Source organism: Salvia hispanica, chromosome 3 (assembly GCF_029641045.1).
Source record: "Salvia hispanica isolate PSC_SH4W2 chromosome 3, Shi_PSC_v1, whole genome shotgun sequence".
NCBI lineage: Eukaryota > Viridiplantae > Streptophyta > Magnoliopsida > Lamiales > Lamiaceae > Salvia > Salvia hispanica.
In genome coordinates, this window is record NC_142694.1 from 2,086,331 (window position 1) to 2,112,695 (window position 26,365).

General features: G+C 37.8%; 4 protein-coding genes and 1 non-coding gene across 5 annotated transcripts; 1 reads left to right on the forward strand and 4 right to left on the reverse strand.

The window, feature by feature from the left end:
* Positions 1-118: 118 nt before the first annotated feature.
* LOC148929936 (putative pentatricopeptide repeat-containing protein At3g23330) lies at positions 119-2,383 on the reverse strand. The gene has a single exon (XM_089067558.1). The coding sequence runs from the start codon at positions 2,128-2,130 to the stop codon at positions 352-354; it is 1,779 nt and encodes a 592-aa protein (XP_088923684.1). The 5' UTR covers positions 2,131-2,383; the 3' UTR covers positions 119-351.
* Positions 2,384-2,451: 68 nt separating this feature from the next.
* LOC125214665 (GDT1-like protein 4) lies at positions 2,452-5,567 on the reverse strand. The gene is made up of 9 exons (XM_089067559.1): positions 5,289-5,567; positions 5,152-5,208; positions 4,841-4,972; positions 4,452-4,550; positions 4,268-4,340; positions 3,943-4,028; positions 3,498-3,581; positions 3,272-3,331; positions 2,452-2,781 (listed from the first exon to the last, which is right to left on the reverse strand). Exons 1-9 carry the CDS (start codon positions 5,370-5,372, stop codon positions 2,593-2,595), a joined length of 864 nt encoding a protein of 287 aa, XP_088923685.1. The 5' UTR covers positions 5,373-5,567; the 3' UTR covers positions 2,452-2,592.
* A 1,258-nt stretch (positions 5,568-6,825) lies between these two features.
* On the reverse strand, positions 6,826-10,881 carry LOC125215681 (cellulose synthase-like protein D4). Its single transcript, XM_048117176.2, has 2 exons — positions 8,525-10,881; positions 6,826-7,863 (listed from the first exon to the last, which is right to left on the reverse strand). Exons 1-2 carry the CDS (start codon positions 10,840-10,842, stop codon positions 6,894-6,896), a joined length of 3,288 nt encoding a protein of 1,095 aa, XP_047973133.2. The 5' UTR covers positions 10,843-10,881; the 3' UTR covers positions 6,826-6,893.
* Positions 10,882-12,898: 2,017 nt separating this feature from the next.
* On the reverse strand, positions 12,899-12,969 carry TRNAG-CCC (transfer RNA glycine (anticodon CCC)). The gene has a single exon. It is a non-coding gene; the product is annotated as a tRNA-Gly (tRNA).
* A 3,825-nt stretch (positions 12,970-16,794) lies between these two features.
* On the forward strand, positions 16,795-18,495 carry LOC125214672 (U-box domain-containing protein 39-like). The gene is made up of 2 exons (XM_048115789.2): positions 16,795-17,384; positions 17,477-18,495. Exons 1-2 carry the CDS (start codon positions 16,945-16,947, stop codon positions 18,321-18,323), a joined length of 1,287 nt encoding a protein of 428 aa, XP_047971746.2. The 5' UTR covers positions 16,795-16,944; the 3' UTR covers positions 18,324-18,495.
* The last annotated feature ends 7,870 nt before the right edge of the window (positions 18,496-26,365 follow it).

Below are 26,365 nucleotides of genomic sequence, written 5' to 3' on the forward strand. Positions count from 1 at the left end.
GATTTATTTTCTATGTTGACATTTCAATATACTATGATTTTTTAAATATCAATGTCAACATAGTGTATTAAAATATCAACTATGTTTATGTTGATATTTCAATGTCATTCATTTGATACTTTAATACACTGCATTAATAAGTTAGCAGAGTTAACAACTGAACGAGGGCAGCAGGGGTGGATAAATAGGGGGAAGTGGGGTGGATAAATAGGGGGAAGTAGTAGGATTTGCGCTTAAATGTGGAGGGTCTGAAAACATATTCAAACCCTACATCAAACCGCCATATTCGCGATGGCGTTTTTCCAAAATCCCGCCACAGAAAAGCGTCATGGCACTGTCGTGACGCTTTCGCTAAATCCAAGATTGACCAGGAAGTTTCCTCACATCCTTTCCCAGCATCAAACCCCTAACTTTAGCCGCCTCCTCCCACGCGTCGTTAGCTGAGTAAGTATTCGAGGCGAGAAGGTAAGGCTCGGGTTGGCTCGGATCCAGCTCAAGCAGCTTCTCAGACGCCCAATTCGCCATCTCAACATTCTTGTGAAGCCAGCAACAAGATAGAAAAGCTTTCCACACCTCTTTCAAATGATCAATCTTGTTCTCATAAATGAAATCCATCATCTCCTTAAGGTGTCCTGCTCTGCCTAACAGATCTATCACGCAAGCAAAATGTTCAACACCCGGCCGGACCCCACACGCGTCTCTCATCGCGTTAAAATACCTGCAGCCGTCGTCTACTAAACCAGCATGGCTGCAGGCAGTGAGAACGCCGAGAAAGCTCACTTCATTCGGTTTGATACCTTCCTTTCGCATCAACTCAAACAGCTGGATCGCTTCATTTCCCAGCCCGTGCGTTGCGTAGCTTGATATCATCGCACTACAGAGCACGACGTTTCTAGTCTTCGTCTCCCTGAAGTACGACCACGAGCTGCCTAGCTTCCCACATTTGGCGTACATGTCGATCAAGGACGAACACAAGCAAACATCTTCCCCGTGCCCTAGTTTGAGCGTGTGCGCATGAATCTGCTGGCCGAGCTCCAAAAGAGCGCGGTCAGCAGAGACGGTAAGGATAGTGGTCAGAGTAAACAGATCTATCTTGAGCTTCTCAGCAATCATGGACCTGAAATAACACAAGGCATCTTCCGTCAAACCATTTTGAACGCAGCCAGCTATCGTCGTACTCCAACGAACCGTTGAATCGCCACGGCCTCTCTCCTGTCGAAAGACCACAGAAGCCTTGTGCATTTCCCTACACTTACAGTACATGTCAAGAAGTGAAATACCCACAAATGAATCTTGATCCATCCCGGCCCTCACCAGCCGGCCGTGGATCTGCCTCCCCATCTCCGAATTCTTCAACGAAGACGCCAGAGCCAACGATATGGAGAAGGTAACTCCATTAAAAGGATATCTAAGTTCAACCATTTGGTACAAAAGCTCAAGCGCTTCCTCCTTCAACCCCTGCTGCAGAAGCCCATCAATGATCGTATTCCAGCTCGCGCAGCTCTTAACGGGCAACCTCCGGAACAAATCAAGCGCCTCCCCAGCCTCGCCCTCGCCCATCTTCGCAGCCATGACTATATTCCAAGAAGTGGAATCTCTTTCATCCATGGACTCAAAGAATCTCTCCATCCAGCGAAAGAGACGGAACTTCGCGTAAAAATCAAGAACCGCATTGTCCAACGCGACGTCCACTTCGACGTCATTCGTGATTATCCAGCCGTGAACGGCCTTGCCAAGCCTGAGGCCGTGGCGATGGGAGGCGCAGCACTTGAGCACGCTCGACAAGGTGAAGGCGTTGGCGGCGACGGCTCCCTCTCTCTGCATGGCGGCGAAGTGATGCAGAGCAATGCTGTGGTGGCCGGATTTGGACAAGGCGGAGATGAGAAGGGTCCATGTTCTGACATCTCGTTCGGGAATTTCGTCGAACAGGTTGCGGGCATGCTCGAAATCGAGGTGGTTGACGTAGAGTTTTAAGAGATGGTTAGCCACGTGGGGGAAATGAATAGAGCCATTTTTTATTAGGGAGGAGTGATATGGGCGTGGATTGGAGGGAGGTGAAGGGAATGAAGAGAAGTTGCGGCAGTGTTTGATTTTTGAATATAAGGTGGCAAGCGATTTCGCCCGCGTCATAGAAATGAACGAAAATAGAAATAAGTGACAAATTTTTAGAGACGGAGAAGATACTGTTTGGACTACATAAGTGATAATATGATAATAGGGACTATATATTCTGGAATTGGCGTTCAAAATTTTGAGATAATAATTTTCATATGTTTCACTGGGATTTAGAGACTTTTGAACAACGATTCACACAAAATATACTGAAAATTTAGTGATACAATATGAGTAAAAAAATAAAGTTTTTGTTTTTAAGATGCGCCAATGGTGATAATGTCTTTTGCTATTTTCATGGACAACTTGTGAACTATTGTATTAATAATGGATTTGAAATTGTGTGAAAGATTGGAAAAATATACTTCCAATCCATACAAAAAATATATATATATGCCCAACAATGTTTTTTTGTTAGAATTTTCTTGAATAATGATAACTAGGAGGGCAGTATCAAGTTAATCTACAAAACTTTCAGTATCATAGAGGAGGGTAGAAGTACGAGGACACGGAGAAGCCCAGGAAAAGCAAGCCCCCGACTGTAGCAACGGTGCGCTGTGAGATCCTCGAAGCCAGCATACTTCCACCGATCACTGCCACGGACGTACAAATGGTGTGTCCAATGGTAGCTCCTACAGCAACTCCCACTGCATTCTTATGTGTTGCTAGCTGTACAAAGAGGAAGAAGATAACCTATTTTAGCTAGCTGTGTCAAGTTCGCAAAGAATTGGATGATGAATTATAAGAGTATCAGCGGCAGAAGCCCCAGACATGTCAAACTGGACCTGGGAGATCTTAGCAATGGATATACATATGTAGTGGAAGAAGAGACAAGTACACTCCCGATGCCCATAAACAGAAGTAAATTTACTTTACCCTCGCTGAATCTATAGAGCGATAGAATCCTCGATCAAAGTTTATATATATTCAGCAAATTCGCAAAGTTCTAGTCTCATGCTACTGGTGTGCTGCTATTCTAGCTACTTCAGTTTTTATATAAATACTAAAAGCTTTAGTGATTATTTGGTTTAAAATGGCCCTTGAATAGATTATGACATGTAACAACATAATTCCAGCTAGTCTGAGATTTGAGAAATATAGAGATAAGAGAGCAAGATCATTGGCAGTATATTACACACACACACACAGAGAAACTTACAGCAATTGTTGCTATCTGGCTACGGTCACCCCACTCTGCCAAAAATGTCAATATAAATGACTGCAAATGAAATCATAGGAGAGAAAAAATTATTAGTGTCTAGAAAGTAATACTAAAACAGTTCAACGTGGCGATCGGTTTTGTGCTCTTATTAATTACTGTAATATTTTTGGCAGAAGATATCAAGATGGTATACGGAACTAAATCAAAGAATATTAAGCTATACCTCTAGATAGATTGGTGTACAAAATCTAGAAAAGAAACGTCGCCAAGTCGTCTTCCCTTGTCCAGCTTCAAGTTTCTCTTCTACCTGTAGTAATCAGTCTTAAAATCAACCCATAGTGTATTGTACAAAATCAGTCTTAAAATCAGCACATACTGTATTAACCAGCTGGGAAGAATTTAATTAAAGAAAACAATTAGTGTACCAGTAATGCAGGTATAAGAAGCAAATTTACCTAACCACCATATTAAAAAAACATAAAAGAAATAAACAGCAAAACAGTTAAAGACACCTGCAAAAATACATACTACAATAAAGCCAAGCCTAATAGTTTACAGTGAAGGATAACAAGTACCTGAGACCATACATATCAAAATACTACTACAATACCAGTTTTAATTCTAAATCTTCAGGACAGTACAACAAGATTTAGAGAAGTTCAACATACTTCCTCAATTTCTTTCTTCTGGGAAGCTTTTGGGTCAGATTTCCACGCAATGTAAAGTAGTCGGAGACCAAAAAAGGCATAAAGAACTGCAAGAAGGGTTTCATGTCAGATTTATAAACAACATGCACATAAGAAAACCACTCACAAATGAGCATGCTGTTCCTACATAGCTACTACAAAACATTCCTATCAGCTAGATCCTGTAAAATGACTATGACCCATTTCAAGGAGAGTCTTTAGACACATTTGAACCTTTTTAACTACACCCCATAAAATAAATAAAACAAACATTTTGTCACATTTATTGAAACAAACAGAAACAAACCTGTAGCTGCACTATTGGTATGCTTCCTCGATATCAGATTTGGAACAATCCTACCAAGGCCGGTTGAAAGTATCTGGTAGGAGTTGTTATCAGCATAATTAGTACGATCCATCAAAAGTACCTTTATGAGCCTATTACTTTCATCCATGTAAGTAACAAAGCAAGAGAAGGAATTTTGACTTACCGTCATCACAAACAAGGCACTGAGTGCACCTGATAGAACAATCGCCTTAGGGTGCCGCATAGCCATGAGAGCTGCAATGATGAACGTTTCATCTCCAATCTAGCATCAGAACAAAAAAGTACTATTACAATATGACACCAAGTGATCACAAAAACTGACAAAACAATTATATCCCGAAAGAGTTTTTTGCAAAAGTAACACGTGCTTCATTCACATATACAGTTAGATATTCAACCTCTAAGACGATAAAACAGATAGGCAATACCAATCACTCAACAAATAAGACCCGAAATGATAAATCAATGAATACAGACCTTCAAAATACACACCAACGTGAAATTTAAAGACAAATCTGGCAAAGCTAATACCATAAAAACGAATCCACTAACCTCACTGACGAGTATCATCGACAAACTTGCGAAAAAAGCATCAAAGACTCCAAGACCAGAGTCCACATCCACGCCATAAGAATCAGGATCATTTTTTTCGTTAACCGCCTTGAGTTTGTCCATCCAATGAATCTAATTTAGACAATTTCCGATAACATGCCAATCAATGAATCATCACAAAAATCACAAGTACCACCAACAAAGGGATCACATAACAGAATATACCCTCCAATCAAGCTACTTCACAATTACAAAAGCTGAACTATCTAATCAAGCAGTAACATCAGAATCAGGGAACAAAACTGACTCACTTTACTACGCCGGCCCAGATCCTTAACTCCAGTATCCGACTCGTCGATTCCACTCTCCTGGATTAGATCCGAGGCATCAGAATCAAATTGCACACAATCCAGAATAAATGAAATCATAAATTTACGAAAAATTGTACCTCAGCTGAAATTAGAGGAACGGAGAGGGTTACGAATAGGACAAATGCGACAACGAACGATCTCCCTCGGAACGAATCCCCCATGCTTGTGGATTTGATCTGATGAATGAGCGAGACGCCAATTTCAGAGGTCGCAGCTCAATTTGGGGGTATCTCGACCGGAAATGGGTGATTGCAGATTGGGATCTGCGCCGGCATTAACGAAAGACGAGGCTAGAGAGAGAGTCTAAATTTATGGGCATTTTATGGTTTAGATTAGGAATTTTGAGCCATAATGAAACTACGCGGTGAATTCAATTCTACTCATCACTTAAATATTAAGCAAATCACCGACAAAATCAGTGAATAATCAGCCTAAATGAAATTTACGTAATTCAAAATTATTCTATTGTGAAAAAATTTGTACTACTAAGATTTTTTTAGCTAAATGAATGCAATTCTTTTATTTTATGAATACAAAATATTGTTTATTTACGTTTTCTTTATGAATAAGTTACATTTTTAACAGATTACTACTACAATTTATACGATAAGGGATTCATACATTTTATGAATATACTAGTACTTCTTTGTAAAAAAAAATTATACTCCCTCCGTCCCACTTAAAATGCAACATTTGGGAATCGGCACGGAATTTTATGTAGTGTTGTTTTGTGAGTGAAAGAAGAGAGAGTAAAGTAAGAGAGATGAAAAAGTAGAGATAGAGTTGTTTCCATTTTAGGAAATGTTTCATTTTTAATGGGACAGCCAAAAAAGGAAAACGTTTCATTTTACCCATATATATATGAATAATAAAATTCTTTTGCCAAACATTTCCTTTTTCTTGTTTGTGGGGGTGATTGCCGTCCTATAATCCTATTTAGTAACGTCTGAGTCATTTCTTCATTATGAAAATATATTAAACTTGGAATTATATCAATTTGTAATTAAATATTCATAAAGACATGTATATTCAATCATAGGTGGACACACACTTAAGTAGACACTCATGTCAACTTTTTAATAACAAAAACAAAGAAATATATAAAATTTAACTTCAAACAATAGGATATACTCACTCTATCCCTGATCAAGAGTCACACATTTTTATTTCGGTCTGTCCCCAATTAAGAGTCACAGTTCATTTTTACCATAAATAGTAAATAGGTCTCACATTTCACTAACTCAATTCACTCACATTTTATTATAAAATCAATATAAAAAAATGGATCTCACATTCCACTAACTTTTTCAACTAACTTTTTTTTATATTTCTTAAAACTCGTGTCCGGTCAAAGTGTGACTCTTAATCGTAGACGGAGGGAGTAATGGGTAAGACATAACATTAACTTTTTTCATAGATTCGACCAATATTTTTCTACGTTTTGACTTTTGAATATAACATGACATTACAATTAAATATACTAGACGCTTCTCCTCCAAACATTAGATTAGAATTTTAGTTATCACTTCGCCTCATCATTATTAATAAAAAAGAATTAAACAAAGTGAATATAACATAACATGATATTCATGGCTGTAATTACACAAGTGTTGAGATTTACTTCAAAAATTATGTATGCAGAAAGAAAGAAAACTTGTAATTAACCAAACTACACATATCTATCACGGGAAAGAGAACCCGCCGCCGCCCGAGGTGGCGGCCGGGCTCTCGCCGGCGGAGGGGTTGATAGCCACCCACAGCAAAGACAGCGTGATCGCAATGAGCCCCGACCACACGAACACGATGGTGGGCGTCTTCCCCCTCCTCCCCATCAGCCCCTTGGCGAAGGGGTACAAATGCGCCAGCACCCAAAAGCTGAAGAACGCCCCGCCGATGAACTTGCTCCACTGCGGCACCGCCTCGTATATCGTCCTCGAGAACGCCACCACAATCGCGATAATGTTCACCATCCCGATCACGATGGGCGGGATCATCAGCGACGTCCACTTCACCAGGTAGAGCTCCGCGTAGATGTCCTCGTTCTCGTCCCCGGCCGCCTTGGAGGTGAGCGTGAAGGAGATCTCGATCCCCGCGATCACCTTCAGCAGCCCCTGCACCACCGCGGCCAGGTGCGCGCTGGTGCCGGAGATGAGCCAGAACTGCTCGTTCCGCCACCACTCCTCGAGGCCGACCCCGGACCACTTGACCTCGAGGATGGCCAGCCCGATGAGGCAGAGGGACATGGTGAGGAGGAGGACGAGGAAGGTGATGTCGAGGTTCTGCACGATGAAGTAGCCGGAGAAGAGTGAGAGGGCCGGGAGGAAGCAGTAGACGATGAGGAACATGGAGGTGAAGGGGTAGACGCCGACGTTGATGTAGGCCAGGCGCTGGAGGACGTTGAGCTTGCTCGAGGCGAGGATCGCGTTGTTTCGCGAGAAGAAGATCTCGACCGAGCCCGTGGCCCACCGCAGGACCTGGTGGAGGCGGTCGGTGAGGTTGATGGGCGCGGAGCCGCGGAAGGCGTCCCGCTTCGTCACGCAGTAGACGGAGCGCCACCCGCGGTTGTGCATTCTGTAGCCTGTCACCACGTCTTCTGTCACCGAGCCGTAGATCCATCCGACCCGTTCGCCCCATTCAGTCTTGTCCTCGTACCTGCAATTAAACCGATATCAAAGATCGATACGATATACCGAAATATCGTACCGTTTCAAATACTTGTATACCGAAAAATATAATTTCAATACGTATTGAATTTCACTATATTTCGATATATACGGTATATATCGATAATTCAATATGTATTGATTTTAGATACAATTCAGTCTTGTCCTCGTACCTACAATTAAACCGATATCAAAGATCGATACGATATACCAAAATATCGTACCGTTTCAAATACCTGTATATCGAAAAATATAATTTCAATATATTTCGATATATACGGTATGTATCGATAATTCAATATGTATTGATTTTAGACACAGTTCAGTCCTGTCCTCGTGCCTACAATTAAACCAACATTGACTTATAATGTGTTAAACCTCGCAACGACTACACTAGGAGTTATATAGTACTCCCTCCGTCCCATAAAAGTTGAGACAAAACTTTTGGGCACGGAGATTAAGAATTTATATTAAATAAATAGGAGAGATGAAAAAAGTAGGAAAGATAAGAGAGAGTAAAGTAAATGATGGAATAAAATAAGAGTGATGAGATGTTTTGTCTTTAGTTAAAAAAGGAAATGACTCAACTTTGTTGGGACGGACTAAAAAGGAATACGACTCAACTTTTATGGGACGGAGGGAGTACATACCAACATGATATGACAGAGACAGCTTCAGCAACAGTGGTGGCGTCAAGAGGTTCGCGGGGCGCCCTTAGAATACCCGGAGGGCGTCCGTACTTGACGGCCGGATGATCAGCAATCGGACGACCATGAAACTCCGCCACGGGTATGGACTCCGCTAGTAACGTGGAATTCCCAAACCGTTTAGGCAGCAATTCGACATCGAGTTCGGGATCAAAATCGCTGGCCTTGAGCTCCACAGTCTTGTCTATATTGGGAGGAAGTTTGTCCAGTTTCGGGGGTTCGAATCCGTAGAGAGCAAATCTGCGAAACATCGTCCCCGTCCCGACATAAACAGGACCTTGTAAGCCATCAAGAGCTCGCATGTTCCCATCAAAGAAGACAGTATTGTGGTTAGCATAACGATCCGATGGATCAATGCCTTCAAATCTTTGTGGAAACTGAATGTAACAAATGTCTTCCCCGCCCCTGTCCATCATGAAGCACATCCCTTCCCGAATGGCGTTGCAGTTGTAGATATAGTGATCGCAGTCGAGGTTGAGGATAAACGGCCCGTTGGACAAAATAGCCGAAGCTCGGACGAGAGCGTTCATGGCACCGGCTTTCTTGTTGTGGTCGTAGCCAGGGCGTTTCTCGCGCGACATGTACACAAACATAGGTAGGCGTATGTCCACGCCGCTGAAGTCGAGGATCTGGTCTTCCGAGCTTCCCATGAGTGGATCAGAGCTAGGAGGCTTCAGCATGACCTGCAGGATCCCGGCATGGTCACCCTTGGCATGCTCCCGGGACGGAACCGCCCACGTCCCCGGCCAGTGGGTGCCATCGGCCATCCATGTAGCTTTAGTCACTTTGACAGGCTCTAATGTGTCAGCCCCAGTCTCCCTCATGTGCTTGAGCACCTTCATCTCTTCTCTAGCATTGAAAGCCTCCGATCTTCGCCTGATCGAATCCGGGAGGCCGTTGATTCGCACTTTAAACTCATCATACTCCCTCTTCACTCTCCTCCTATCCTTCACAAAATCCACCCTATTCTTGTTCTTCGTCGGATCACCCTTGAGACTGAAGTAAGTCTCCGGGTTCCGAGGCTCTATGTCGTGTTTCTTACAGAAGGGCACCCACAGGTCAGCAAAACTGCAGGCCTCAGCCATTGCTTCAAAATTTAGCAAGGCGCCGCCATCGTCGGAAACATAGCAAGCCAGCTTCTCCACAGGGTACTCCACGGCTAAAATGGACAGAATCGTGTTCGCAGTAACGAGAGGGGGCTCCTTCTCCGGATCAGCGGTGGACACAAACAAGTCCATCCCGGGAAGGTCGGACCTCCCCGTGGGGTTCGCGGGAGAAGGAGCCTCAAACTTGTCCCTCAACAGAGGCAAATCCGTGCTCCGGCTGATCGGGTGGATCTTCGGAACCTGGTCGAGAATCCAAGAGAACGCAAACCATAGCTCGCAGACGACAGACATGAACCAGAGCCAAACAGCGTCCTCGTTCGGATGGCGCACTCTCCACGTCAAGAAGAAGCACATGACAATAAAACGAAGAACAATAAGAAGCCTGTAAGGGCTTATTATACTATTGGGGACGTCGATGACCCGGCTGAGAGGCCTCCACGGCCTATCCGACGTCTCGAGCATGCCCTGATTCATCCCTCCATCCTCATCCCCGTCCTCGGGCCAGTAGGCATTCCCATACCCGTAAGTCCCCTGCGTCTCGAATAACCACTTATTATGGTCGAACTCGCCATTCTGGTTCCTCTTCATCATCGACATCTGTTTAGGATCCTTCTCGGGTCCGGGGAGCGGGAGGGCCCCACTAGCATAATTCGGGATCTCGTCGTCACAGTCGGTCTTGTACGGCTCCCTGCACCCGGGGCAGAGCCCCGAGTCCTTCTGCGCGTCCATGTAGCAGTCGCGGCAGATCTTGAAGCGGCACTCGCAGGGGATGACGTCCTCGCCGCGCTCGTCCTTGATGACCTTGCCGTCGCAGGCGGGCACGGCGCAGGACGAGCCCTTGCAGCCGGCCATCTGCGGGTGGGAGACCTCCGAGTCGATGACCTTGTCCATGAGGTGGGCGCGGGTGACGCTGTTGAACCCCCCCGTGAAGAGGGAGTTGGAGACGTACTGCTCCTCGGCCTTGGCGGCCACCGGCTGGTTGTCGGGGGTGGCCGGGATGTGGACGGTGTAGCTGCTCTGGTCGCCGCCCTCCACCTCGATCTCCTCCTTGGAGAGGTTGACGTACTTGCCGCTGGAGGTGCGCCGGGCGAATTTGACGCCGGAGGAGCCGCCTTTTCCGCCCTTCTTCGATGGCTGATTCGTCAGCGACGCCATTGCACGCACGCACTGCCTTTCTCGATCGATCAACCTTGTTTTATTCAATCATTCATCATCGTCATATTTTCTGAAGAAAACATGTGTTTCGAAATTAGAGAGTAAACATGGGATTACGAGAATAAGACATGGATTGAATTTCTCCCAAATTTTGGGGGAATGGTTGAATGTGAATTTGTTGTTTCGTTGGCGCTTCTTAAGGAGATTGCTCTTGTTCATGGTTACTATAAATATATTTCTTGCATAATGTTACAAATAATCGTATTTTAATTTAAATTAATTCAGGTGTTTCTTAATATCAAAACCTCATATTTCATTGATATATTATAGTATTAGTAAGTTTTAGTTCATGCCAGGTTCAATTGAGAGTCAGAATATCTACTTCTTGTTTAGATGTTTTGCTACTCATCCAAACAATAAAGTTAATCTCTTAATAGTTATTTGAACTAAGTAGCCAACAAATAGCCTAATTACTAATTAGGGTCTTCACCACAAATTTTAATTATTAACTGTGGTGAAAAATACATTAACATTGAGAGTGCAGCCAATTTCCCATAGAATCCAATTTCGCTCATATACTTTAATTAGATTTAAGTTTGCAGGAATACTTTAGCATGAGAAATTTACTATACTCTTAAAGTTAAGTATTTTTTTCACATTTAAAACTAGTGATGAAAACCTAAATCTACATTATTTAATTGCCTAAAGTTATTTTTGTGTATGCAATTTACTGGGAGTAATATCTTTGAGGTGTAATATCACTGATATAGTATGTACAGTATAATCCTAGCTAGCTAGCTCTATATATGTTTATAAATTTTAATATCAACTCTTTTAACGAAGAGGGCCAACAGTATAGCATTTTCATTGATTTATTAAAATTTCTCTATTTCACACTTCTATTTACTACAAAGACAACACACAAAAGAAAAACACCAAATCCAGCCTAGAATTAGTGTTCAAAAGTCATACATAAACACATGGCTATGGACTTGAAAGTCACTACAATGAAGCTACTTCAGTTCATTTTATTTTATTCTGGCTTCTTTCTCTCTTCATTTTATTACTGAGACACTACAGTAAAATTCCCACTGTAAAACCAAGACTAGTTATGGGGCAGTTGTCATCCACCCCAATTCCAATTTCCTGAAAGGGCAAATGTGAATTCAAGAAATGGAAATGCAGGATCCATTTCCCAATAAATAAATAAATCCCTGTTCTTCTTATCACTCACAAACATCCTCACCATTTTCAAGATCCCATTTTTATTTTTCTCCCACAAAACAATCCCAATCCTCAGCAGATGCGGCGTCCGATTCTCGGTGGGCTGCTCTTAATCTTGTCATTATCACTCACCATCGCCGGATTTCGCCACGTGAGTTTCGAATTCACAGATCCCATTAATTAAAAATCGAATCTTTACTGAAAACGGTGTCGTGTTGATTCAATTGCAGGAGGAGACGATGGTGCCGGTGGCGGCGGAGATGATGGTGGGGAGGAGGAAGCTGGGGGGATTTCAGACATGCGCTCTGTGCACTTGCTGCGGCGGCGGCGGAGGGAGGAGCTACTGTTTGGCGACGCCGTGCTGCTATGCGATTAATTGCAATATCCCAAACAGGCCCTTTGGATTCTGCTCTTTCACACCCAAGACTTGCAATTGCTTTGGATGCCATCTCTAGGTTGAGGATTTGTTTATCATTGCTCTTTTTGTAATGTTGAGGATTTGTTTTGTTTGTTTCTAATTCAGCTTTTTCTGTGGGAAGAGACAGCTTGGTAAGAGACAGTGGAGGAAGTGGCATTGGGATTAACGGTTATATTGTCTTGTTTAAGAGTTAAGTGGATAGACTATTTGTTAATTTCATACAACTACATCTCTCTATTATCAATATTCTCTTGTGAGGAATGAGTTTATCTCGTTTAAAAGAAAAAATTGAACCATTCAAAATGAAAATAATTGGACTTGTGAAGTTGGCAGTTAGTATTAAGTTGATAACTAATCCATCTTTACAATAATTAATGATTAGTTTAAAAGAGGAAAGATTTTATAAAAAAAAGATGCGCATCCAGGGAATCGAACCCTGGTCAGTACCGTGGGAGGGTACTATGATACCACTACACCAGATGCGCTTCAATGTTAAGTTTCCATAATTAATTTTACTTACCTTGTGTTTGGTATATGGAATTGGAACTGGAGCCTTCAATTTCAAATCTAATGTTTTGTGGATCTAGAATTGAATTACAATTCCAAATCCTCCAATCCCACAATTTGAATTCCATATCAAAAGTAATGGAATTCCAAATATTTATTAAATTACACACACAATGCATAATCTTTACACACATTGCACACAAACATTCATGCACACATTCACACACTCACAACACACACGCAGATAGCACACACACAATACACAACACACAAATTCACACACACACACACAGCACACACAACAAACACAACACGATTCAAATACACACACACTGCACACACGCACACACATTCACACACACACAACACACATTCTTACACACACTGCACACATCCTCAAACACACACACACAACACACGCACACAGCACACACAATGCACACACACAGCACAAACACAGCACACACAGTGCACACGTACACACAGTGCACACACAGCACACACTCACACACACAATACACAACACACACATTCACACACACACACTGCACGCGCACACACACATACGCACAGCACAAACACAACACACACACTCACACACACACATCACACATTCTTACACACACTACACACATCCTCAAACACACACACACACACACAGCACACGCACACACACGCACAACACACTCATATTCAATTTTTAAATTAAATTCCATATCAATTATTTCATTTTGCCAAAGATTTGGAATTGAATTCCAATTCAATTCCTTCCAATTCAATTCTATATAATTCCAATTCTAATTCCGTGTACAAAGGACCCTTATGTTTTTGAAAGGGTTATTCACATTCAGAATTTGGTTTTTGAAAGAGCATATTGAGGGGAAATAGATATTCCTTCGTCCGCCATTAGGAGTCTCATTTTTTAGCGGAACAAATTTTAGGAAATGTTAAGGAAAAAATGGGTGGAATAAAGTTAGTGGAATATGAGATCCACTTGTACATATTAGTTTTAAATGAAATGTGAGTGGAATGTAAGACCCTGTTATCATTTATAGTAAAAGTGAACAGAGACTCCTATTTGTGGAGGGCTAAAATGGGAGACTCTTATTCATGGACAAAGAGAGTAGTACGTAGCTTTAATAAAAGGGTTAAATAGTCGTTTAAATTATGAAGTTTGGTAATTGAAACGACATGTTTCATTAAATATCAATGCACAAATGTCGTCCGTTAATGATATTTAAAACGACATGTTTCATTAAAATAAGTACTCCCTCCGTCCCATAAAAGTTGAGTCACTTCATTTTTTGCACTCGTTTTGAAAGAATCGTAATAAATAGTTAGAATGGATAAATAGTAAAGTAAAATCGAGAATAACGTAGATAAGAGTCTTCTCTACATTATTTTCAAATCTACTTTACTATGTATCCACTTTAACCATTTAATATGATTTTTTCAAAACGAGTGCACAGAATGAAGTGACTCAACTTTTATGGGACAGAGGGAGTATATTTTTTATTTTATGTTCCTTCATTTTCTCATTTTTGTTCTTATATTATTGGAATATTATCATTTTTAAAATAAATAAAAAATGTCAATCTGTGCATACATGAGATAACTAAGAAAAAGTATAACTTCATAATTTTAAAATTTATAGGACAAACTATAATTTGATACTACTACTACTTTATAATTTAAATAGCTATTTTTATCCCTTTATAAAACTACCATGGAAAACATGTTACCTGGATATACATGCAAAGCAAAAGTTTTGAGTTTGTTTGAATATGAATAATTATACAAAAGGTAAATTTGAGACATCACTGGGTCATGCATTTACCGATAAAAGGGACATTTCTTTGATAAAGAAGAAATAATTGGATGTGTTACTTTATCATAGGAGAACATGTAGGCAAAAATCATCTTTACTTGTATTTATATGTATGCTTTATTCAGTCTTCAACCAAGCCTAAATAATGAACAGCACGTGTTTTAATCAGATTAGTAAAAAAAAAGTTGTAAGAATAAATGGAGGAGTAGTTGTCACAGTGAAAACATAATTAACCGAATCTATATTGAGAAATACTATAATTTAAATAAATAAGTATTCAGAAAGGAAAAAATAATTGTGGGAGTATGTGTTAATGATAGTATACTTTTTCTAAGAAATTAAAATGTTACATTTTTTATGAGATAAACACAAAAAGAAAATTGTGACATTACTTCAAGACAAGAAGCAATTATAGCACTAATAGTGATGATGATAATAACAAATGTATTGATAAAATTATATTTTGTTTATTACCTAATATCGTTGAGACAAACACATAAACATAGAAACCTAATAACAATGAGATATAACAATGATATAAAATATTTTCATATATAACAAAAATAATGAAGCAAAAGTAAATATTTCCCTTCATCAACGACAAAAAACATAAGAGGGTATATAAACAAAAAAAATAGCAATAAACAATATACTTAAAATTTATATTATTAAATTATAGAAGTACTATATTTGTTCCATTAAAAATGAGATAAATATTCTTATTTATCTTTCCTCTATAAGTGAGTCATTTTTTTAAAGCAAAACTATCACATTTATTTTCTTTTATTTTAACTTTTTTTATATTTTATTCATTTTTTGTTCTTTCTCATATTTTATTTTTTATTCACTTAGTTTTTTTAAGAAGCACTTTCTTAATTCATACTCCTACTACTAAAGAATATTGGAGTATCTCACTTGCAAGTGGAATAATAAATAAGTATGGCCCTCCCTTCTTCCGCACCAACTCATGTTTTACCATTTTAATCATTTTGTAAAACTGTTTTTCTTCTATTCTGAATATAAATTTTCTCCAATAAAATGAGTTTCATCCTATATCAATAATATTCCATCAACTGTTTTTTTGGCGATTTTTTATTATTTTTATTAATTCTATACTTAAAATATGTCTCGTTAATAACTAAGCCAACAAATAGTCATTATAAATGTCTTTTAAATGATATGATTCATTATCATATGATTATTCATTTAGAATTAAATTATGAGATTATATTAATTAGAGGAATGACATAACTAATTATTAGTATATAATATTTATTAGAATTAAATTATAAAATTATGGAGTATTAAAATTAAAAGAAATAATTATAACTAATTATCAATATAATTAATCTAGAATTAAAGTATAAGACTCGATATAATAACTAAATAGTATAATATACATATTTAATTAGAAGATGCATAATATTGGAAGCCTACTAGCCTTCCACATTTCTACATGTCTTGTTTGAGCATCATTAATTTAAGTTGAATAAAAAAGAAAATGACAATTAATTTTTACCGACAAACCCATTATTTTTAAATAGAGAAGTTAGAAAAATGGTAGATGATGATATAAAAGAAAGAAGCTTACTCTGACAAGTTACAATAAGAAAATATACTTATAGAAACGGTAAAATGACAAAACAAATAAAGTAAAGGAGACATTATATAATATCGTGTCGGACTTATGCATATAATAATTCCCTCTCCTTGAGCAACTCACTCGCATTGGAATTGACAGTATGGAACTGAGGTGACCTCACGGGTTCAAATCCTGCTATCTGTTGAGAGATTTTCGTCCTTAATCCGCAAACTCGGTCGAACAGGATTAGTCGGATTCGGTCGAGTAGTTACCCACTGGAAGACTTTCGGCCTTAATCCGTAAGTCCGGTCGAGCAGGATTAGTCGGATTCCGCCAAAAGACGAGTTCGATATACTTGTAGTTAAATAAAAATATAAAAAAAATAACTCTCTCTCTCCACTGTCCGTCTCTCTCTCATCTCCACTATAGCGTAATGCATTTAATAAGCGATAGAAACGGAGACCATTGTGTGTGTAATGCATCAACGCACTGTGTATAAATGCGCTGTCGCGAGTGTGAGTGCGAGTGATCATCGTCGTCGCCATGGGCAAATGCGAAGCCGGATCGGTCGCGCTCGAGCGTCCTTTCAAGCTGTGGTCTCTCATCCTCGACAGCGTGCGCTGCGGCGGCGGAGGCGGAGGCTTCCAGCGGAAGAAATCCGGCGATCGGAGGGGATCGGAGAAGCTGTCGGAGCTGCTCAAGCAGCCGGAGTGGTGGGAGGGGGATGAGGATGTGAGGAGGAAGGAGGAGTCGCTGCAGTGCTTGAAGAATGTGGCGAGGAAGCTCCAGGTGGAGGAGACAATGCTGGAGGGGGCGGCGGATGTGCGGAGGCTGACGAAGGACGATTCCGGCGCCCGCACCACGCTCGCGCTGCTCGGAGTGATTCCGCCGCTTGTTTCTCTGTTAGACGGCGGAGATCTGTGTTTCCGATCTCAGATCGCGGCGATGTACGCTCTGCTCAACCTCGCCATTGGAAACGACGCGTCGGTACTTTTCCCCTAAATCGATTTTGACCTAGGTTTTTTTTGAAATTGGAAGCTGATTCAAGTAGATCTCGTTGGAATTGATTTTTCAGGAACAAGGCGGCGATTGTGAAGGCAGGCGCGGTGGATAAAATGGTGAAGCTGTGCGAATCCGGCGATTCCGCCGTCGTCGAAGCGGCGGTGGCGAATTTCCTAGGGCTGAGCGCGCTGGACTCGAACAAGCCGATCATCGGCTGCTCCGGCGCGATTCCTCTTCTAGTGGAGGCTCTGAAATCGGATCAGGCTCAGCCGCAGCAGGATTCGCTCCGAGCGCTGTACAATCTCTCAATCGCACCTTCAAACATCGCTGCAATGGCGGAAACCGACCTGATCCCGTTCCTCTTCGCCAAAATTGGGGAAATGGAGATGAGCGAGCGGATCCTCTCCATCCTCGGCAACCTCGCCTCCGCCTCGGAAGGGCGGAAGCGAATCAGCCAAGTCGCAGACGCATTCCCGATCCTAATGGACGTATTCAACTGGATCGATTCGCCAATCTGCCAGGAGAAATCGAGCTACATTCTGATGGTGATGGCGCACAAGTCGTACCCCGATCGTCAATCGATGATCGAGGCCGGCATCGTGTCGGCCCTCCTCGAGCTCACGCTGCTCGGGAGCACGCTGGCGCAGAAGAGGGCGTCGCGGATGCTGGAGAGCTTCAAGGGGAAGGGGAGCGCCTCGGCCCCGCTGTCGGCCTACTCGGCCGCCTCTGATCACGAGGCGGCCGAGGTGGCGATGGAGATGAGCCAGGAGAGCATGGCGGTGAAGCAGCTGGTGCAGCAGAGCTTGCACAGCAACATGAATCGGATGGTGAAGAGGGCGAATCTGCCGCATGAGTTTGTGCCGTCGCAGCATCTGAGGTCGCTCACGGCGAGTTCGACTTCGAAGAGCTTGCCGTTTTGATGGTTTTGTGCAATATTTTGATTAACTTAGGTTGTTTTTTTCATTGGTATGTTGCACTTGTTTTTGCATATTTTGACTTAGATGGTAAGTAATTTAGTAGTACTAGTGTTAGTGGCATCGTTTTTGAAGTTGTGTTTGCAATGTTAATTATTGGAATTTCATGTTCTTAGTATATGCAAAATTCAATCGAGCCAGCTCATCGGGTTTTCAATTCTAAATCTAAACGTTAGGGCATCAAAGTAATCAGACTACAAATTACTCCTTCCGTCTGCGAATAAGAGTCTTGTTTTTCTATTTTAATCTGTATGCGAATATGAGTCCCGGTTCACTTATACCATAAATGGTAATATGGTTCGACATTTCACTAACTCATTCCACTTACATTTTATTAAAACTAATGTATACAAGCGAAACTCGTGAACGAAGAGAGCTAATGAAAATTAGCTAGTGAGCTTCAATGGCACATGGAGGAAATTATTCCAAAGTATAATTTAAAATGTTTATGAGAATTTTGGCATGTAATATAAAATAATTAAAGTCAAACGAAATTAAAAAATAGCTAAATTTTAAATTATTAGTATAAGATTCGTATACTTAAAATGAAATATAAGCCCATTTGACCGTATTAAGAATATTTACAATTCTTATTATTTCTTATAATCAAATTAAAATTTTCAATTCATTTGACTTTTATATATATGATACGGATAAAAAAAATTAATACATGCATATTAAATCTATTTTTAAAATGGTAATTAAATTATTAAAATAAATGTTAAACAAGACGAAATACTAATGTACATATATAACTAGGCATATACAATTTCGAGTGGCACGACATTCATATGCACATATAATTCAATGGTGACACGCTATAGGTGCAGTCACATTCGAATAATATAAGTAGTATATTTTTACATTTCAATCATATGAACATTTATGATACTCACCTATATCTATTCATAAAAATTTATTTGAAATCAACATGGTCCTTTATTTTGGCCCACTCTTTGTCCTCCCCCATTCTCCTCCACATGAGTCTCATTATGAAGAGAGCAACCTTTTGGATTAGAAAAACATGCATCTCTAAAATTGGTTATACAATTGGACTATAAAAACAAACATATTTTGCTCTCATTAACAAGTAGTTCCCACTTATGCAATTAATTTGTCATCAAGCACTACAATTATTGGATTTTGCAATAAATAACTCTAAAATTCTATCTTAATATAGTTGAAGTAAAGTGGGATGCATGTGAGCTCTCTAATTTTGGTAAGATAATTATTTTGACAAATCTTAATCTAAAATCATTTCTCCAATTTTGGTATGACAATTATTTTATGGAAAGCACATTATGTCTTTATGGTATTTACAATATTTTATTTCACTAGGTCCTTATAAAAAAAATCTTTTTTGATAAATTATTTAATCTTTTTTGTTAATCATTGACTTGTCGTCCTTTTTGTTTACATATTATTAAACATTCAATTAACAAAATAAATTAAAATTTATTAATTCAGGTAATTGAACTAACCGTAGAATTAGATTTTTCCCGTGCAACGTTGAAAAGTGAGAGGATGAAGTGTTGCAAAATTTATGAAATTTCTATTTAGAATAAAAACATTCGCCATTTTAGTTTACATATAGTACTCCATAATAGATGGGTAAAAAAAGTGAATTAAGCCCATTAACTTTAATGTGGACATGTATTAACAAAAAAGTGAATTAAGCTCATTAACTTTTAATTGGGACATATATTAAAAAAAAAAGTGAATTAAGCCCATTAACTTTTAATTTGGACATATAATAAAATGGAGTACAATGAAAAGAAAAGGAAAGTACAAGTACTTTATAATGTATTTTGCCCACGTGTTGAAATGCAGATATTAGTTGTGTCAATATATCAATTAACTTCATTAACTGATTAACTCCATTGTTCTCATTTTATTTGAATTGTATATTTTAGGTACAAGCTTTTAAAAAGCTATATTAAGTGGAAAAAAGAAATAGAAAAAAAAAATTAAAGAATGAAGTTAGAGAAAAAAGAAAAATGACTTAAAATAATATAACATAACCCATTATCTGATATTCATAAGAGAAGATTGTGCATATAATGAGAAAGACGAAAAAGAGAACAAGAGAAAAAGAAAAAGCTTCTCTCGCTGCATGTTGGCGGCCACACTATGCTAGCTCTACTAGCATCGCCTCATGGTCCTTGTGTATTTTTTTTTGTCGTAACTCTAAATTAAAAATTCTATATACTACCGCAATGACAATATATCGACAAAAATTGGATTTGTATTTATTTGTATAGTCGTATTCATTTATTAGTGATCACACATTGAAAAGTTAATTAAGTGAATTATCAAAATTGAAAATTAAAACTATTATAGTATTAATTTTCAGTAATTAAATACACAATTATCAAAAAATATAGAAGTGATTCAAATAACCAAACGTGCAGTTCCACAGTGAGTCTTTATTCCTTTTCATCTTCTTCTTTCCCTCTGCTCACCTGGCCGAACTTCATTTTCATTCTCTGCATTTCAATTTTTCAAGTTCTTCCCCTCATTTATTCAAACTATTCTATTAAGACTCTCTTTCCCACTCCGGCGTGGAGTCGAGGGTGACTTCAAAGGGCGAATAATGGATTTCCGTTGGCTGGCGGTGGGGTCGGTCGACCACGCCCAACCCCACCTGGATCCGCCATTGTTTTCTATAAATGATTGGAATTTTTAAAATAACACAATCTCTACCCATTTATTTAAAATTGTCATTCATCTAAGATTCTAAATGATCCGAGACTCTGCTCGGTTAGTTCACGAGTCTTCTTCCCTCTTAATTTTTTTCGACGGAGGAGGCGACTTTGAAAGTCCACTTTTCATAAATGTATAACTAATTTCTTTGAAAGTCCACTTTCCATAAATGTAAAACTATATTTATTGGACTTGCATACATATTATAATACATATTATAATCACCTGTAACTCTGCAAAATACAAAGCTAATTAGGTGTATCACACCTAGAATTGCAATTTCAAGATTCACAACGGGACATTAATTAGCTGTAAAAATTGACACGAACTCGAACAATTTATTTTCTCCGTAACATTCATCTCTCCAAAAAATATATGACGAACTACTTTCAAAGATCACTTTCTATAAACGATTGGAATTTTCAAAATAAAACAATCTTTACCCATTGATTTAAAATTGGTATTCATCTAATTAATGATTGGAGACTCCACTGCTCGGTTTGTTCACGAGTCTTCTTCTCTCTTAATTTTTTTCAACGGAGGACGCGATCATGGCTCTTTCCGGCCAACCCTTAGGACAAATTCGACCATCTTAGCCGCCAGGGAGGGGCGACTGCCCCCTCCTGCCCCCCTAATCTGCCACTGATTGGAATACTCAAAATAAAACAATCTCATCCCATTTATTTCAAAAGCATCATTCATCTCCTGAGCAGCTTTCGTCATAGGGCGAACTTTATTTTTTGGGCCCAAATACAAATTATCCTCACCTATAATATTATGCAAAATACAAAGCTAACTATGAATATTGCATTTCGTCAAACCAATGTTTACAAAGATATCAGGGAGGGGCGACCACCCCCTCCTACCCCCTGAATCCGCCATTGATTGGAATACTCAAAATAAAACAATCTCAGCCGATTTATTTCAATTCGTCATTCATCTCCTAGTTATTTAACATTTATCTCACCAAAAAATGTATAACTAATTTATTTGAAAGTCCACTTTTCATAAATGTAAAACGTTATTTATTGGACTTGCATACATATTATACTCACCTATAACTCTGCAAAATACAAAGCTAATTTAGGTGTATCACACCTAGAATTGCAATTTCAAGATTCACAACGGGATTAGCTATAAAAATTGACACGAACTCGAACAATTTATTTTCCCCGTAACATTCATCTCTCCAAAAAATATATGACGAACTACTTTCAAAGATCACTTTCTATAAACGATTGGAATCTTCAAAATAAAACAATCTCTACCCATTTATTTAAAATTGGCATTCATCTAATTAATGATTGGAGACTCCACTGCTCGGTTTGTTCACGAGTCTTCTTCTCTCTTAATTTTTTTCGACGGAAGAGGCGACCATGGCTCTTTCCGCCCAACCCTTAGGACAAATTCGACCATCTTGGCTGCCGAGGAGGGGCGACTACCCCCTCCTGCCCCCCTAATCCACCACTGATTGGAATACTCAAAATAAAACAATCTCATCCCATTTATTTCAAATCGTCATTCATCTCCTGAGCAGCTTTCTTCATAGGGCGAACTTTATTTTTTGGGCCAAAATACAAATTATCCTCACCTATAATATTATGCAAAATACAAAGCTAATTATGAATATTGCATTTCGTCAAACCAATGTTTACAAAGATATCAGTACAGCTCACTGTGCATTCAATATAAAAAAATACTACTACTATTTTTTAACAAATTATTTAAACTTTTTGCTAATCAATGTCATGCTATCCCTTTGTGAATGGAGTATATTATAGGGTCGACCCAATAAAAACCAGAAGTTTTTTGATCCGACATGATCCGCCCGAAGTTAATCTGGCACGAACATGCACGAATGCACACAAAGTTAACCTGACACGAACACGCACGAATCCGCACAAAGTTAACCTGACATGAACACGCACGTTTAGGATTTTGGTCCTAATAGGGTCGACCCAATAAGAATCCAAAAAAATTGGGTTGGGTTGGGTTATCCGTTAAGAAAACAAATAATTATTTTGATTAATTAAAATAATATATTAAACTTTAATTTTAATTATTTTTATTAGTAAAAATATGATTAATGCTACTATTAATTATTTTCATAATAAAAAAATATTACTCCATATTTAAATTTTATTAAAAATAATTATTTTAATTATTTTTAACTTTTTTATTTACATTTAATCTTAATATACTTTAATTTTATTATTTGGATTTTAAAGTTATTTAAATTAATTATTTTAATTTTGTAATATCTTATTTTATAGTGTAATATCAAAATTTAATTATATAATATCATGTTTCGGTCGTAATCGTGTACCGTCGAGCTATATCATGTTTCTGTCATTTAAAGAGGACCGATATTTTTTGGGATGGCACAAAATCCGCACGAATCCGACACGAATATGTTGGGTTGGGACCCGATAAGAACACAATGATTTCGGGTTGGGTTGGGTTGGGTTTGATCTTATTGGGTTGGATCGATATTGGGTTGACCTGATAGCGATCCAATCCGCACGATCTGCCAACCCTTAAACCTTCAATTAACTAAATTAATTTTAACTGAATCATCTATGCAATTGAACTAATGTAGAATTAGATTTTTCCCGAGCCACATTGAAATGTGAGAGGATGGATTAAAGTAGTTTGTGGAAGACTCTTGTGAAAAAAAAAAGTGTTTGCAAAATTTATGAAATTTCAAATTATAATAAAATTATATTTCAGATAACAAATAATAATAGATGGGTTAAAAATGTAAATTAAGTCCATCGGTCTCTTACCTGGATTGTTTCTTTTTGGCACGAGAATTACAAAAATTATGTTTAATGGGCGAAGTCAAAAATAGAGATAGAAGGAAAAAAAGGAATAAGGTGAAAAAAAAAAAGTAGGACTGATTATAATATGTTAATATTTTTTGCATAAAGAAAGTTTACTAAAATAATATAACACAACTCATTATCTGATATTCATTCTATAGTTCATTTATCCACAACACAATTCTGCCAATAGCCCCATACACAAAAAAGGGTTTATGCGTAGAATTATAGAGACGAAAAGCAGGAACAAATAAAACAAAAATCTTTCACTATGCCTAGCTGAGCTCCACTAGCACCCACTTCGAATCTTTGTGTAATTATTTGTTGCAACTCCAAATAATTTTTTTATATACAATCGCAACGATAATATACCCTCAAAATCATTTGAATTATTTGTTTAGTGGTATATCTTAGATTCTTAATCTCATGGGTGCTAATCTAATTATGAATAAAAGTACTGAGAACATAGGTTCTTTACATTGAGCTCTCTAATTTTGGTATGATAATTATTTTGACAAATCTTAATCTAAAATCATTTCTCCAATTTTAACATGACAATTATTTTATGGCAAAGCACATTATGTCTTTGTGGTATTTATAATATTTTATTTCACTGGGTCCTTATAAAAAAACATCTTTTTGATAAATTATTTAATCTTTTTGTTAATCATTGACTTGTCACCCTTTTTTTTATATATTAAGTACTAAACATTCAATTAACAAAATAAATTAAAATTTATTAATTCAGGTAATTGAACTAACGTAGAATTAGATTTTTCCCATGCAACGTTGAAAAGTGAGAGGATGAATTTAAAGAAGAGTGAACTACAAAATTGACCCCTATGTATGACAAGTCGAACGTTTGAGATACCCATGTTTTAAAAAATGCATTGTAAGCCTCTACGTATGGGTATAATATCATTTCAGAACATTTTTCACTATTTTGAGACTTTTATACCCTTTTCCCTCACTTTTAACTTTAAATGTAATTCCAATGATGTTTTAGTCTTACTCATTTTTACTATGTTTATTTTATATTCAAATATTATTTTCATTTAATCCATAAATATTGTGAATTTAATTAGATTGATAAAGAAAAATACTTATCAATAGTTATCATAAGAATGATTTATGTTTTTATTTTAGTTAGATATGTTTTTGTAAATAGTAATTTTTTTTAAATAAAAGCTGTAAATTATGTAATATATATCTAAATAAAATAAAAACATAAATCATTCTTATGATAACTAGTGATTTACTATATTTTATTTAAAAAAATTACTATTTACAAAAACATATCTAACTAAAATAAATAATTCTTATGATAATTATTGATAAGTATTTTTATTTATCAATCTAATTAATTAGTTTACAATATTTATGGATTAAATGTAAATAACATTTTAATATAAAATAAATATAGTAAAAATGAGAAAGACTAAAACATCCTTGGAATTATATTTAAGGTTAAAAGTGAGGGAAAAGGGTATAAAAGTCTCAAAATAATGAAAAAGGGTCTGGAATGATATTATACCCATACGTAGAGGCTTACAATGCATTTTTTTAAATATGGGTACTTCTAGCGTTCGACTTGTCATACGTAGGGGCCAATTTCGTAGTTCACTCTTTAAAGAAATACTAGGAAAGTTTGTGGAAGATTCTTGTGAAAAAAGTGTGGCAAAATTTATGAAATTTCTATTTAGAATAAAAACATACTCCATTTTAGTTGACATATAGTGCTCCATAATAGATGGGTAAAAAAAGTGAATTAAGCCCATTAACTTTTAATGTGGACATATATTAAAAAAAAGTGAATTAAGCCCATTAACTTTTAATTTGGACATATATTAAGAAAAGTGAATTAAGCCTATTAACTTTTAACATGGACATATAAAATGGAGTATAAATGGTCCAGTATAGTACAAGAAGCTAGTGGAAAAAAAAAGGAAAGTACAAGGACTTTATAATGTATTTTGCCCACGTGTTGAAATGCAGATATTAGATGTGTCAATATATCAATTAAGTTATTAATTCCATCGTTCTCATTTTATTTGAATTGTATATTTTAGGTACAAGATTTTAAAAAGCTATATTAAGTGGACAAAAATAATAGAAAAAAAAAATTAAAGAATGAAGTTGGAGAAAAATGAAAAATGACTTAAAATAACATAACATAACTCATTATCTGATATCCATAAGAGAAGATTATGCATAGAATGAGAGAGACGAGAAAAAGAACAAAGAGAAAAAGAAAAAGCTTCTCTCGCTGCATGTTGGCGGCCACACTATGCTAGCTCTACTAGCATCGCCTCATGGTCCTTGTGTAATTATTTGTCGTAACTCTAAATTAAAAATTCTATATACCGCCGCAGGGACAGTATACCGTCAATAATTGGATTTGTATTTATTTGTATAGTGGTATTCATTTATTAGTGATCACTTTGAAAAGTTAATCAAGTGAAT